The sequence below is a fragment of the Harpia harpyja genome, chromosome 7 (assembly GCF_026419915.1).
Source record: "Harpia harpyja isolate bHarHar1 chromosome 7, bHarHar1 primary haplotype, whole genome shotgun sequence".
Taxonomy (NCBI): domain Eukaryota; kingdom Metazoa; phylum Chordata; class Aves; order Accipitriformes; family Accipitridae; genus Harpia; species Harpia harpyja.
Window position 1 is genome coordinate 37,967,176 of NC_068946.1, and position 14,713 is coordinate 37,981,888.

The 14,713-nt window shown below is 38.3% G+C and overlaps 1 protein-coding gene across 2 annotated transcripts in view; it reads left to right on the forward strand.

The window, feature by feature from the left end:
- Window positions 1-3,614: 3,614 nt before the first annotated feature.
- FAP (fibroblast activation protein alpha) overlaps window positions 3,615-14,713 on the forward strand; it is a 42,186-nt gene continuing 31,087 nt past the window's right edge. Inside the window, exons 1-6 of one of the 2 annotated variants that reach the window (XM_052792898.1) lie at window positions 3,615-3,869; window positions 4,145-4,229; window positions 11,487-11,582; window positions 13,493-13,587; window positions 13,730-13,804; window positions 13,998-14,050. In XM_052792898.1, the coding sequence (XP_052648858.1) occupies window positions 3,864-3,869; window positions 4,145-4,229; window positions 11,487-11,582; window positions 13,493-13,587; window positions 13,730-13,804; window positions 13,998-14,050 (410 nt within the window). In that variant the 5' untranslated portion in view covers window positions 3,615-3,863. The remainder of the gene's footprint in view (window positions 3,870-4,144; window positions 4,230-11,486; window positions 11,583-13,492; window positions 13,588-13,729; window positions 13,805-13,997; window positions 14,051-14,713) is intronic. The other variant, XM_052792897.1, reaches the window with a different exon arrangement.

The following is a 14,713-nucleotide window of genomic DNA, read 5'->3' on the forward strand; positions in this document are numbered from 1 at the left end:
CTCAAATGAATCCTGCTGGTGTGTAGGATAAGGAATTTTCACTTCAAGTTACTGTCTCTGAAAGGGGTTGTAAAACGTGCCTATATTGTTCATCCAGGAAGTGTGAAGTTGTAAAAAACAAGCTAAATTGCCATATATTATCTGCTAGTTACTTCTGCATTTATTGCCTTTATGGACCCAAAGTCCTCCACGGAGTGTGACAAATCCTGATTGTATTTTCTACTTACAGCTTTTATTTGTTCACAAATGTGGAAATGTATTAGTCACTGGGGATTTGTCTAGCTGTGTGTGTGGCTACTCTTAAAAGTGGTTCAGCTTTAGTTGCATTTTCATGTTTCTATCTACTTTTGGTCTGACGTCTTGCACAACCTACATCTGTAAATCTGCATTTCCTCATCCGGGAAATGTAAATACTTTAGTAACCTTAGAGTAGTTGCATAACTGGTTGGATAGTTGCTGTACAAACTAAATATGTTTTCCGTTCCATAATTTGTCCATTTCTCCAACTGATTCACCCTCTTTCTAGCTTCCTTACACTTTTATTTCTATATTACATTATGGGGTTCTGATGTTGCAGAAGTTAGGAAGAACTTTGGCTGTTGAAAGAATTGCTGTTTGCTTCTTCACTGGTACTAATATAAACAGTCCAAAGAAGGGAGTTCAGGTGTTAGGAGCAATAGATCAACAAAGCTTGTAAAGGTCATTCTCTGCCAGGTAAATTTTGTTTTGCTTCTAATGCTGCAACCTTTGTGAATCTTACTACAGCACATACCTAAATAATTAAGACTTCCAAATTAGAAAAATACATAGTATGCAGCATATAGTCATTTTGGAAAGTCTTTTCAGATCATGTGAGTTTGAATCATTTCCTTTGAGGCATTCTCAAATTTGCATTCATTAGAGGAAGCTGTGTATTTAGAAATGGCAACTAGCCTGATGAAAACCTGCAGTTTTGTGATGTTCTGGTTGTCAGAGATAACCAATGTTGGTAGAAAAAAGTGGATTTCTCTGAACTGTGTTATTGAAAATACATATGGCATTAACCACAGAATGTTAGGAAATAAGTAACAGTTTGGAAATATGAATAAGCAGCATGAGTTACATGGGGAAAAAATTCTTTTGTCACAATCCTTTTCTGTTTTGGAAATTTTGAGTAGTTGCGGTTTTATCTTGTTAGGAAACACTATTGTTTTTGAGCTCAGTTCTGCCCTTCATATACAGTGTATCAGGAACAATGTATTTTAGCCGCCTTATCCTTTTTTTCCTGCATGGCTTCTGTCAACAGGATGGATCTTATTCAGAAACTTTATCTTGTATAAAGTACTTTACTGTTGTGACAAGAACTGGGGAGAGAGGGGAACTGAGTTTATGGGAAAATAAGGCATGTTTTATATCACTGTTTTTTCCAGACAATTAATTTTAATCTCTTTTCAAAAATCCCCCCCACCAAGACTAATGTAAGGAATGGCCAGATCAGCTGCTGCCTCACCAAGGCTGGTCTAATGGTTAGGGTTCAAATTCCAGCTCATACTGTTAGGCTAATGTGGTAACTTGATTACCTTTGGTGGTAATACTTGGAGGTTTTTTCTCTGTAAAACATTAGCCCAAGTTCTACTGGACAGTTTGGTGTAACAGGAAACCTATCTCATCTACTACATTTTCAATTTTCAAAGAAGCCAGAGGAGCTGATGCACCCAGCTGCTACTGAATTCCAGTAAGATTTGGGTACTCAGTCCTTGTTAACCTCCTCTGAAGAATCATAGTCCTTGTGCCTGACTTACACACTGAGGCACCAGCATTCTGGACTCCTTTCCTCACCCTCTTATTTCTCCCTTTTTGATGTTAAGCACAGGAGAGAAATGCAAGACTAGTGCAGGGAGAAAGATGAGGTGATTCAGCTGACTCCACATGGAAAATCAAGAAGGCCTAAGCCCAACCTGCAAATTCCAGTCACCGGTCTAAGTTTCATGTCAAACCTAGTAAATATTCTGTCAGTTTGTGGCCACCTTTGGCAGTTGACATTTACCACACAGGCTGAGGCAGCAGCAAGAAGGAAGCTGAGCCGGGCCTGGGTCTGCGGCTGAGCCTGGCTGCCCTGAGCAGGCTATGGAGGCCAAGCAGAGGAAGGCCCATTGCCAGGCACTGCTGTCTTCTCTGGCATGGGCACCGGCTGAAATGGCTGGGAAGCTACAGGCAGTGAGTGGACGACAGGCTTTGTTTTGTAGCTCAGTTCAGCTGCTGCCATCCCTGGTGCCTTTCTGTACGTAACACACAGCCTGAATCCATGGCTGCGGGGCACAGCATTCTGCACAAGTCCTTGGCTGGTGTTTGCTTCCAGCATGCTGGATGACTACTATAAAGGGTATGAGATCGCTTTTTTTTTTTTTTTTTCCCCTAATAACACATCTGAAATGCCTGGCCCAGTCTCATGCTCAGGTTAATCATCTGAAAGAATGATTACTGGCTCTGTGGTAGGAGCACTGGAAGGATTTCCTTTTTGAGATCATCCTTCTGAGACCTGGACATCGCTAATAAGCAGTTGTGCATTGCAGGGTGTGTGGAGACATACTACAAAGCATCCAACCTCACCGAGAGATGCCAGCAAGCCTGAAAGCATGGGGGGGTGCTGGGAAAGAGCAACGACCAGTGAAGAAAGGAGGCGACAACGCAGAGCGCTCCAGAGGGACCCGGGTACCTGCGGGATACCGGGCTGTGCAGGGGCAGGCTAAACGGCGCTACCAGCCCAGACAACGGTGCCTCGTTTAAACGTTTCTGTCCCTTTTCAGCCGGGACCGCGCCGGTACGGGGCGCGCGGCCGCTAGGGGGCAGCGTGCCTGTTCCCCGCCGACCGTTATTCCCGCCCGCCCCGGCCGGCCGTTATTCCCCCCTCCCCCCGCAGTAGGGCCGATGGCCGGTGTGGAGACCCTCCTGAAGGGAACGAGCAGGGCGCGGTCTGCCTGCGCGTTCCCCTCCTTCCCCTGCACTCCCCAGAGCGGCTCTGGGGCAGACCGGTAGTAAGAATATTTGGGTAAAGCCAGTCCAATGAGCACAGCATAGTTTTACTTCCCTTTTCGAGCGTTTCTTCTCTCTGCTGAGGGATCTCTTATGTAACTTGACACTGCGGTCAAGAGAAGTTTTCCCTGTTTTCAGTTGACCTCATTTCAGTGAGCTAAATAAAATATGTGCAATTGGTGGTTTAAGCACTGTTTCAGAATTTGCGCTGGGCCTGTAGATATTTACTTCTCTAAGCTCTCTTACCTAGGCTACACAAGTTTATAGTTTTCTGAGAAAAAAGTAATTCTCACATGTGGAAGACATTAAACAATATTTGTTTCTGCTTCTTGTTTTGCATTCTTACACCGTCATTTATTATTTCAGAAAGTAAACATACATACATTATATATAAACAATAAAGCTATTAGATATTCTTTTCATTTCTCTGTAAAGAGTAGAAATAAGGTCATGACTATGTCCTGAGAATGTGAGGATTGCCAAAATACACAGTAGAAACTTTTCAGAGAAAAACAGTACATATCGAGTAACTGTTGAGTCATAAAACCCTTAAGTTAGTGTAAGCAGATGTTGGTTACAGCTCACATTGATGGGAAGTGTATAATCACCACCCCTATAGCCACCCACTGTCCATTTCTGGTCCAAGAACTTCCCCGAAAGCGTGTTTCTAATTTTATGGAAACCCTTTGAAATTTGGCACAGTTTTCAAAAGTATGTAGGGGAAAAAAAAATCTGCCAGAGGTTTAGCCTCTGACTGTGAAAACAGACACTGCCTTTTCAAACTCCTCTCCTAGATCACTGACCAACACCCAGAAGAGAGAATTTACACTCTTTTAGAATACAGCAGGAAAATGAAGGTCTGTATGCTGCTGAATTCAGCTTTTGGTAACATTTACATCTGTTGTTTTAAACTGTCAGCTATTGCACAAGGCCAGGCTCAGATGTGAGCGTATTTGTTTTAAAGAAAAAGGGAAGGGAAGTTTTTTCAAATGTACTGCAGGGACATTTTTGCTTGTTGCTTGGACGGATTACAGCAGTTAAAGAGAGTGGGAGGATTTAATTATTTACAAGCCATAGAAGAGTGCTTCAGGCAATATTAGAACTGTAATTATTGTTTGTTTCTGCCCTGCAGACCCGGCTAAAAATCATATTTGGCGTGGTTATATGCCTTTTGCTTTCCTTATTACTTATGTGTATTATACTGCTTCCATCAAGAGGTAAGGCATTTGTAATCTAATGTATTGTAAAACACAATATCTTTACAGCTACTATGACTTCTAAAGTTCACAAAAGTTTGTCAAATCATCTTTAGGATTATCTTGTCAGAATTTTTATGGCTTTATCACTTCACAGAAATGTACCTACAGCTGAAATACCCTGAAGGTAGGATTGAAATGCCAGCAGACGTTGAAACAAGGAACTCCTTGAAGTGAAAAACACCAGAATTAACTTTATTGTGCATGATATATAATGTTCTTAGGCAGGACTGCAAAAATAATTCTCAGATCTCCTCACATTATGTTATTTTTTATATTAGGGGTTAGGAGACTCTCACAAACTGTTATTAATTTTCTTTAGCTTGGTGAACTTGTATTTGGTTTTAAATGGTTATGTAATAATTACAGAAGGTCTCTATCCAATTACAAGTTAAACATTTTGTTGTAGGTGGGGTATGATGAATTGTTTGTGAACATTTTTAAGATTGCATTTGAAAATTAAAGTCAGCATTGTATAAAATAGGGATGCATAGTTTGCTCTATTATTATGCTAGCCATAGGTAAATCAACACGGTGTGGTCTGCTGAGTCCTCTGGTAAAGTTTGAAGTGAGTGTGGTTTGAAATTTAGAGCCTGAGTGGTACTGACTTGATGGTATTTTTTTACTGTGAGAGGTGTAGTAAGGCCAATATAAGTATTTACGTGGCCCTTTCACTATAGCAGATTAATTGAATGCCTCTGAAATAATTAAAATAGTAATAAAAAGCCTATATTCCAGTAACAGCATCTACTTAAAGGGATTTGTTTTTCTATTACTATTCTTTGTTCATGTGTTGGCAGGGTGCTGAGATGAAGAAATCAGTTTTGCATTTACAACTAAATGTTGTTATAAAATCAGCTATCTGCTTAAATCTTGTGAAAGTTAAGTCCTGTAGTTAATATGCAGGTTTTGAGAAAGGTGAAATCTCTTTCCTACCTGATACTTCTGTGGAATATGTTTATCATGGGTTGTTTTGTTGAGAGAAGGGTTGGAGGTTTCTGAAGCAGTTAGGGTTGATTCTGATATGCAGCATGTGAATATGAGGACAGATTATATCAAGGTGGGAGGCAGCGCTGGGAAGAAGTACAGAGTGACAGGTTTGACTTTTACTGTCAATGATGGGGTGCCAGATTTTTTGGCTAGCTTAAGCATGGTCAAATCTGAGCTTTGATTACTAGATAAGTGTATGGCATCAAGTCAGACTCACTCATACCAAGTCTGCATGTTAAGACGGCAGAATATTTTTATGAGATTTAAACAAAAAAGCAGTGAGGAAACAAAGAGGCTGGAGACAAAGGATTGGTTTGGCAGCCTGAAGAAGTTGCTAAAGATCATGGAAGGTACTGTAGGAGGAAGTGAATGTAATTTTCCCTTCTGAAGTTATCACATACCAGCTCACTGGTCTTATTCTGAGCCTCTTCAGTACCTGAGCCATTATGAAGAACTCTTTTCATCTCTATAATTTCTTGGAATACTGACTTGGTAACCAGTCATATCAGACATCACATTTAGGTCCAGTAGGATGATAAAGAATTTATCTTACTTTACAGAATGCTTTTGAAGGAGCATTTTAGACAATTATGGAATACATAATTATGTTGAACACGTCTGATTATGGCTTCTTATTCTCAGGTGGAACTGCAAGTGATGCAGTTATCTGTTTGAATGCCTAAACCTTTTCGAATTCTTAGTAGTCTGCTGATCTACTAGTTGTAAATGGAAGAAATATAAACTAATTTTGCAGTTACAAGTTTTGCAAGTCAAAGAGACAGGAAATAGCTACAGAGGTGGAATGTTCTTTGTACATTCCACCTTTACTAGTGCTTAACTGAAAGGATGTGGCAATCTAGAAAGACAATTTCCTATGAGAAATGCATAGACACAGACCGACTAAATTTCTGCTTAAGAAATCGGCAAAGAAAAATGTAATCTGTAATTCTGAAAGAACTGGAAGAAATATTTAGTGCTGGTTTGTCTGCTAAGTTTCTAGTTATTCCACGTTCTTCAAACTTCTCAAAATATGATAGCTGGTTTTGGTTTACACATGGAAGAGTATAAAAATGTGAAAAATTCTCAAAAGTTATACTGGAAAATAATTTTCTGTTTGCAGAGGATAGTAAGGGGGAAATAGTTGCAGTTATTGCGCAGTTTCTGTGGGGCTCAGAAGAGCAAGGCAGGCAATCTCAATATAGTGAATGGCATCTATGCCTAAGAAATTAGTGACAGGTTTTTGACATTTCCTTGAGTTAGGAATGTGCTATGTGATTTGCCTAACTATGATAACTCAGCTATGATAACCCAACTCTAAACAGTTCAGAAAGGTTCTTTTCACTTGTACGCTGGTGTACCTAGTCCTGTTCTTCTGCAGCATAAACAAGACAGAAAATACCTGTCTGCAGTTGAAAAGCAATAGGGGAACCATAGGCACAGTTACAATTAACTAAATGTATTGGTTAGGCTCCAAATTAATCTTTTTTTCTGCTATTTTTAGTGAATATCCAGAATCCTGCCTGTCAATGTTTCTGTTCCAATTGTACACTTGACCTAGGCCTGAGATGAAGACCCTGGTTCTCTGATGTTGCAGATTAGGTCATGGGGCGTACTTCTCAGCCAGGAAGCAGCAGCCAGTTTCTTAGGAACTGGTGGTGTTCTTTGCTGCACCCCAGCCAAATCCATTTTCTGATTCAATAAATGCCTCTCTGTGTTCCGATGCAAAGTCAAACAGGGTGGCTTCCATCATTGTGGAGTGGAAGAAAAATGCTTCCAGTCAGGAATTCAGTTGCTGACACTGAATTCTGCTGGAGGTGGTGGTGTTAGTTGCTGCTTTCTAATTGAAATGGGTGCCTGGATGTTTGACTTAAAACAGAAATAAAGAGAAATTCGCATCTTCTTGGCTGTCTATCAAAATTGGCAAGTGACAATTAGAGATTATAAACTTACAGCTGTTGCTGAAGTTTCTTGTAACTGAAAATCAATAGATTATTGTGACAGTGTGCTTCCACCAAAATCTGGTGGTTCAGTCTTAGCTAAGAGTTCAGGCTCAGGTCTAAGTAATAGTGTAAACCTAGCTACAGTGATCTGTACACTGGTGGCAGAGAGCTATTATAAGGTATTAGAACAGAGTAATAAAAACCAATATTAAGATGGATTAGACTAATTCATACGTCTTCTGTTTGGTACTTCAGACTGCATAAAAAATGGTAGGAATGCATACTAAAATCTTTCTAGATAAGTTTTCAAAACCCAATATGCTCCATTAGTTTATGTTCCCTTAACAGGATTCATTCTGCTATACTTGTGCAGCTGTGGTCTGTGACAATATTCCTAGGACTGTGGGCTGGGTGGGCCTTTTCTTTCCAAATCTGACTAGTGCTTTGAAGAAACTCTTTGTTGCTTAGATTCTTAAATCAGCATGAAGTGCTTACCCCAAACAGGCTCTATTAATTTTCTGTGCTTATTCATATGCTGGTGGCAGAATAAATACTCTGGTTTAGGACTAATTTAAAGGGGTTAGCACAACAATCTTACCTTTCCAAGTCTATGCTTAGAAATAATGTATGATGGCTATGACCTAAGGTAAATTTTTATACTAGCTTTTCTTTATAAATATATTTTCTGAAAATTTAATTTTTGATAACTGAAAGCAATTATAATGATTCTTTCTTAGTGTATAGTTAGACAGAGGCTTTTTTCCTAAGCACCACACAGCTGCTCGCTCGCTCCCCCCCCCGCAGTGGGATGGGGGAGAGAATTGGAAGAGTAAAAGTGAGAAAACTTGTGGGTTGAGATAAAGACAGTTTAATAGGTAAAGCAAAAGCCGTGCACACAAGCAAAGCAAAACAAGGAATTCATTCACTACTTCCCATCAGCAGGCAGGTGTTCAGCCATCTCCAGAAAATCAGGGCTCCATCATGCGTAACCGTTACTTGGGAAGACAAATGCCATAACTCTGAACATCCCTCCCTTTCTTCTTCCTCCCCCAACTTTATATGCTGAGCATGACGTCTTATGGTATGGAATATCCCTTTGGTCAGTTGGGGTCAGCTGTCCCAGCTGTATCCCCTCCCAACTTCTTGTGCATCTGCTTGCTGGCAGAGCATGGGAAACTGAAAAATCCTTGACTTAGTCTAAACACTACTTAACAACAACTAAAAACATCAGTGTGTTATCAACATTGTTCTCATACTAAATCCAAAACACAACACGATACCAGCTACTAGGAAGAAAATTGACTGTATCCCAGCCGAAACCAGGACAACCATGTTGTGGAATAAGCCAACAGGGCTTTGAAATCCAAAGCAAGGGTTGTGTTGGTCTACCCACATCCAGTCTTTTAAAGGGGATAATCCTGATAATACAACAGGATTTCACAGTGATAGATTGGTGTGCATAAAGTTCATCTGAGTTTAATATAATTGACAGTTCTGCTTTCTGTGTTTTATTAAGCTCCCTCACAACAGTACTGAACTGAACAGCAAAGGAGAAGGTATCTGGATAAAGCCAGTGACAATTAATAGATGCTTACAGGCTTTTATCACCACAATTATACATGTACATTGAATACACTCAAATGCATGAGTGAGTAATTATGATCATGGAATATATAAAGCAAGTTACACTGTGAAGCAAAATAACCAAATCAATGCACAGAGAAATACAGAACTGCACCCTCTAAATGAATGCAAATGGACCACAAAGGATTAAAACTGAGACAGTGGGGTGGTGAAAGGAAAAGAGCAAAGCTGAAATTTGGTAAGCTTTCATTTCTGTATTTGGCTCTGCTGTTTGCTTCCTTTTTGTCCCTGGGCATCTTTTTTTCATCTTTGTTATTTCATAGAGAAATGAAACACTACTAAAGAATTTACCAAGCTTACCAACAGCCATCCAAATCACTGTCTATATAGTGCTGCAGACATGTAAAGTACTTTTCATGTTAGGGTCTATTCTGTGAACAGAGATTTAGAATACTATTGCTGAACCGGTCTTTAGTTACAAAAGAAAGAATCGGCAACAATTGTAGGAAACAATTAAAGATGCTGCTTTTAATTAAAGCATTTTAAAGATATCTTCTGTTGCCTAGAAACAACCATTCAAAATTATAAGTAATCAAGTAAGAAATAGTTGTGTTCAGATTTTTTGTAGTCTACTGGTAGAAATTAAGATAGGCATGGACACATTTTGCAAGTCATTAGCAGTCATAATAAATTATCACAGAATATTAAGTATGTAAGGGTGAGATGGCTAACAGAGTAAAGGTTTAAATTAGAGCTGGGAAAATTAGAGCAGAGATGAGACATTTGTGGTATTGCTTGTCTTTTTAGTAAAAAATCCTCTTAAACTGAGAGTAGGAACCAGGAAATTTTACCAGATTAAGGTATCAAACAGGACTGCAAATTTAAGCCTCCTATACACACAACCATGGAAACAGATCTTAATAGTGGATTTCTTTTGCTAATAGGCATATTCACTTAGAGAATTTAAACTGAAAGCTAGTGATAAGTAATCATCGCTCAATATAAATAGAAGTGGATTCTTCTTTGGAATTATTTTCTATGCATTTTTTTAAGAGTTTGCCATCTGTGCTTATCATTAACATATCAAAGATCTCTAATATACGGTCATGGTATTAGCAAGAGGATTTAACTTCTTATTGAACTTCTTGGGATATTTTCTGGACATATTGCTAGCTTGGAGTTTATACTGATAGGTTTTCGCCTATGGATTGGCATTCAATTTTATTTCTCATGACAGCTTTCTTCTGCATTAGTGCAGACAAGGCTAGTGTCAACAGTCAACCTGACATGTGTATTCTACAGTAAGTAATAGTCACTTAGCAGAAGAAAACATGTATTATCATTACAAAGTACCATAGAAGAGAATATGAAGAAACGTTTCAAGGAAGTCAGTGTGATCTTAACAGAGGGGGCAGATGTAATAAGGAAGTGATGGAGCATGATATGAAACCTGAGGGCAACAAGTCATCTTGATTATCTGACTGTCATCTGAGAGCTCTGAAGGAACAAACAGGGGAAGTGGCAGATATCTACTAGGCTGCAGTGTGACATCTCCACTACCTCTGAAGACCATGGCAAAAGTCCCCTTGATTTTAAAGGAGAAAAGTATAGAATCCAGAATGCCTAGACTTACAAGCTGCCATTACTATGGTACTGAACTTTAAAAACTGGCCTTTATCAGAAATGTTCCTGTGTCTTTTAAGGATTAAATATTTTGAGTACTCTTTCTCTTGTGAACTGCATAATTTCTCTTTTTTTGCCTTTTTTTACATTTTTATAATGGAATTTTTCATTTCCATGCATTTAGCAAGCCAGCATTTTCAGCATTACCCTTTTCTCATCCAGTTGATTGTCCTTAAATTTTGTTTTCAAAATCTGCCCTAGCTTAAGGTGTTTAGCTTTGGGAAGAAACATAGTCAGACAAGAGCCACAAAACCAGCCACAATTTTGTGTATTATTTTTATGCAGTGCTCTGATCTGCTTGGAAATCAAATACCTGGCTTCTGTCCTGTCTTTTCTCCAGAATCATTGCCAATTTTCTTTTGCAACATTAAATAAAATGTTGATGTTTGTGTTCACTCATTCACTACTTTTGAGCATTATTTTTACCTGCATACCTTCATCTATTTTTTTCACGTGGCTACTAAGAAATATATGTGGATGGTGGTTATTTTGCAAGCCTTATATCTGTCTTCTAACACTGGTTGATGAGGCATTTATGAAATTTGGCAGTAGGGGGTTGTATGCACATCCTGTTGTTTGACTCTCTGCTGAATATGTGCAGGTCCCTATTAAAATAATTGTCCCTACATACCACAGAAGTTCATGAAACCCATGCTTTAAAAAAAACTTTGATTTGTCTTTTGTGTGGAAAAGGCTTTTCTTGGACTCACACGGTCTACAAGTAAATATGTCTGAGTGAATAAATGACTGGGTGAAATAAATTAGTTTGTCTAGTTTCTAACTTTTTTATTCCTAAAGGTGAGTCCTTCAGAAGCTAAAGGACCTTATCAGAACAGTAAGAGAACTTTCCTTTCTTCTGTGCCTACTCTCTGCATACCTCCAGGATTATGCTATCCTTGCTGTTCCCTGGTGCTAAACATAGAAAAAAAGGAAATATTGGACTAGTAATTACTTCTTCTTTTTTCTTTTTTTTCCCACTTCACAGCACTGCATTAACAGAAACTTTCTGTTTTATTCTTAGTTGTCAACACCAATGATGGTCCCAGGGCTCTTACATTGGAGGATTATTTGAATGGAAACTTCCAATATAAAACATTTTTTCCATATTGGGTGTCAGGTAAGTAAAACCTTTACTAAAAAGTACATAAGCCTTTCTAATATGCATTTCCAGACTGGTTTACACAGACTCAGAAATGTATTTTCCTTCCAGCTTTACTGTGAATAAATGCTAACTATGAAATTAAACAATCTGCTAGTCAAAACTTATGGTTAAAATTTACTATTCTGTCAGTCATTCTAGAAATTCTAGGTATTTGATGTTTCAACAGACACGTTTGAGTCAAATATAAACTATAATTTTACAGAGGCCTTCAGTGTTTTATTTCTTTTACTGTCATATTCATTGAAGCAAGTGAAAGAAATATGTCAATGTATCAGTCATTTCTTAAGCAATCTCCTTTTTTGTGTTTGTGACAGCACTTTTTCATGTACAATTTGTAATAAGTGAGGTAGCCTGTCTTACAGGCCCCATTCTTCTTTGGTTTTGGTAGTACCTAGCTCTGCAATGAGCCCAGCTGTTCTTATCTCATTTAAGGAAACGCTGACACTGCTGAAATTCCTGAGTTTCAATGAATTGCACTGAAAATAAGGTTGAGTTTCTAAGCACGTTCCTTAAGGTAGAAGATAAAGACATGAAGTTAATTGCTGCTGATATATGTGTCTGTGTGTGGCTGAAATACTAGTCTTGTTATCATTGAATTGCAGCAGCACCGAAAGGCTTGAGCTAGATTGGATTACATTCTGGTACACACACTACTATCGCTCCTATCTATGCACTGCCTCAAGCAATTATTGTTCTCTGACCAGAGACAAGAAACATAGTGCCTGTTCACATGGAGTCTTACCAAGTTAGTTTTAACCCACTATTTTAGAACTGAACTGAAGCCTTCCAGGACATTGCTAGCAGCAGTTCAAGTTTTACAATTAACAATTTGAAGTATGTTGACATCACTTGTATGATTTAAAAATTAGGTCACCATTTGTTAGAATTCTATCTGAATGTCTGAAGTATGTAGGCAGCATATCACCTAAACCTAATATTCTCCTTCCCTCTTTATATCCTTCTCACTTAGACTTATCTTTCCTCTTAACTGTCACACAGCTCACGCAAAAGTCATGCCATAGATTCCATAGATAGTCATGCCTACAGCATTCCATATGTCTACTTTTCTTCTGAAGCAAGGAGTTAAAATTTAATATCTCTTCCTAAGGGTGCCTGAGATCACCACAAATGCAGTTACACAAATCAGAGAAGTGTGCTCAAAAGGTCCAAGGGTGATCTAATTTCCTAAAAATGAGCACCTTATACAATATTTCAGGCTGCTTTTAAACTGTTAAAGTCTCTCTCTCTTCAGCTACACCAAGTGTGTAATTTCTTCTCTCTGTTGATAGCAGTGAAAATAATGATGTGAAACTAAAATTCTGATCTTCATTCTCTATCAAACTATGGCTCAGGTCTTGAGCACAGGTAGCGTTAAATTCCATTCTTACTGAAGGCCACTCATCTGTGTGAGTAAGGGCAGCATCATTTATGTAGTGTTAGTTACATGGTACTGCTGTTATCTGTGGAATCTGTACAAATGAGATTGTTCTGGTGAAATTATAAGCAAAGATCTCGAATGTTTTCTTTAAAATATTTACATTGTGGTACTGACCTTTTAATGGGTCTGTCTCTGGTATTCTTGATCAGACATTACTGAGAATAAAATCTGGCATTTAATTTTAAAGTTAACTAGCTGATTCTGTGTGCAGTGTGTAATCTTGAGAACGTACTTTAAGAACCCTGAAGACAGTTTGTTGGTAACTCTGTACCTTGGCATCACTAGAAGAAAAACATTTTTTATGTAGATGCCAAAAGATATTTGCTCAAAATCTATTCATTGACAGGAGTGTGAATACTTTGATGAATGGATCTGTTCTGTAGTATCTTCTGTGCAAGATAACAGCCCTTTTATCTTGTTTATAAAGATAATGAATATCTTCATCAGTCCGCAGAAGATGATATTATTCTTTACAATGTTGAAATGAACTACCCAACTACCATCATGACTAACAGCACAATGGTACGTACCTTTTCAATTAATAAAAAGGCAGCAAAATGCAGTTGCATTTCAAGTACCAGTTTAAAAGTGAGTGGATTAAAACCTGACTCATCCTTATTTAAAAGTTTTTTACTAGAATCTAATCTATTTCTTAATCTTTCAGAAACAAGTTAATGCTTCAAATTATGTGTTGTCAGCAGACAAATATTTCATAGCTCTGGAAAGCAATTATTCAAAGGTAATTATTTAAATAGATCACTTAATGAAATGTTTGGTTTCATTTAGTAATTTGTTGATTGTGGTTGTGATAGATAAATGTTTCTTGGTAGTGTCTTGAGAAAGGTGTAGGCTGTGAAAAGGCAGCTGATTATTTTTAATTAGATTATCTTTTTCCAAGTTAATAATATTATTTTCTTGCTTAATTTTTGCAGCTGTGGAGGTACTCTTACACAGCATCATACCACATTTATGATCTCATATATGGGTAAGGCCAGATATTTCTTAGAGCAAGATATGGTGAATACTCTGTAGTGATGTGCTTGCAAGCATTTCCACTGAAAAAATCTATAGTAATGTGACTACCACCCTGCTTTGCTTTTGCCTGAATCTATATAGGTTACTTGTTTGCTTGAAAAAAATGGCCTATAAGAAAATCATACAGTCCTTTCATCTACTCATCCAGGTATCTGGATTGATTTATATATTTCATGCCCTAAAACTTTCACTGCTCAACATTCTCATCTTTTTTTCTTCTTTGCGTAATTTTCTCCCACCCTGTCTTGGCTGCTTGAGTCCACTTCAGTCTCACACCTGATGTCTCCATGCCCTTCTCTTGTTTAATTCATCCTTTTTATGGTTGATCTAATCTTTAGCATTCCTAAAACTCTCATATGTCCTTTAGTGCTCCAGTGATCTTGTAACAGTCCATCCTGGGTTCCTTAAAATTTTACAGCTTCTTCCATGGCATTTGGCCTCTTTCCCAGGATCTTCGCCAAACCATTACTCTTTCCATCCAAGTCAGAAGGAGGCATCTGCCTCCCCGTACTTGTTATATATACTCCCCATACCCATGTATGGCATACTTATGCCATTAAGTAGCAGCATGACCAAATGCTTCTTAGTTCTGAGCAACAGGGGCTGCACTGAG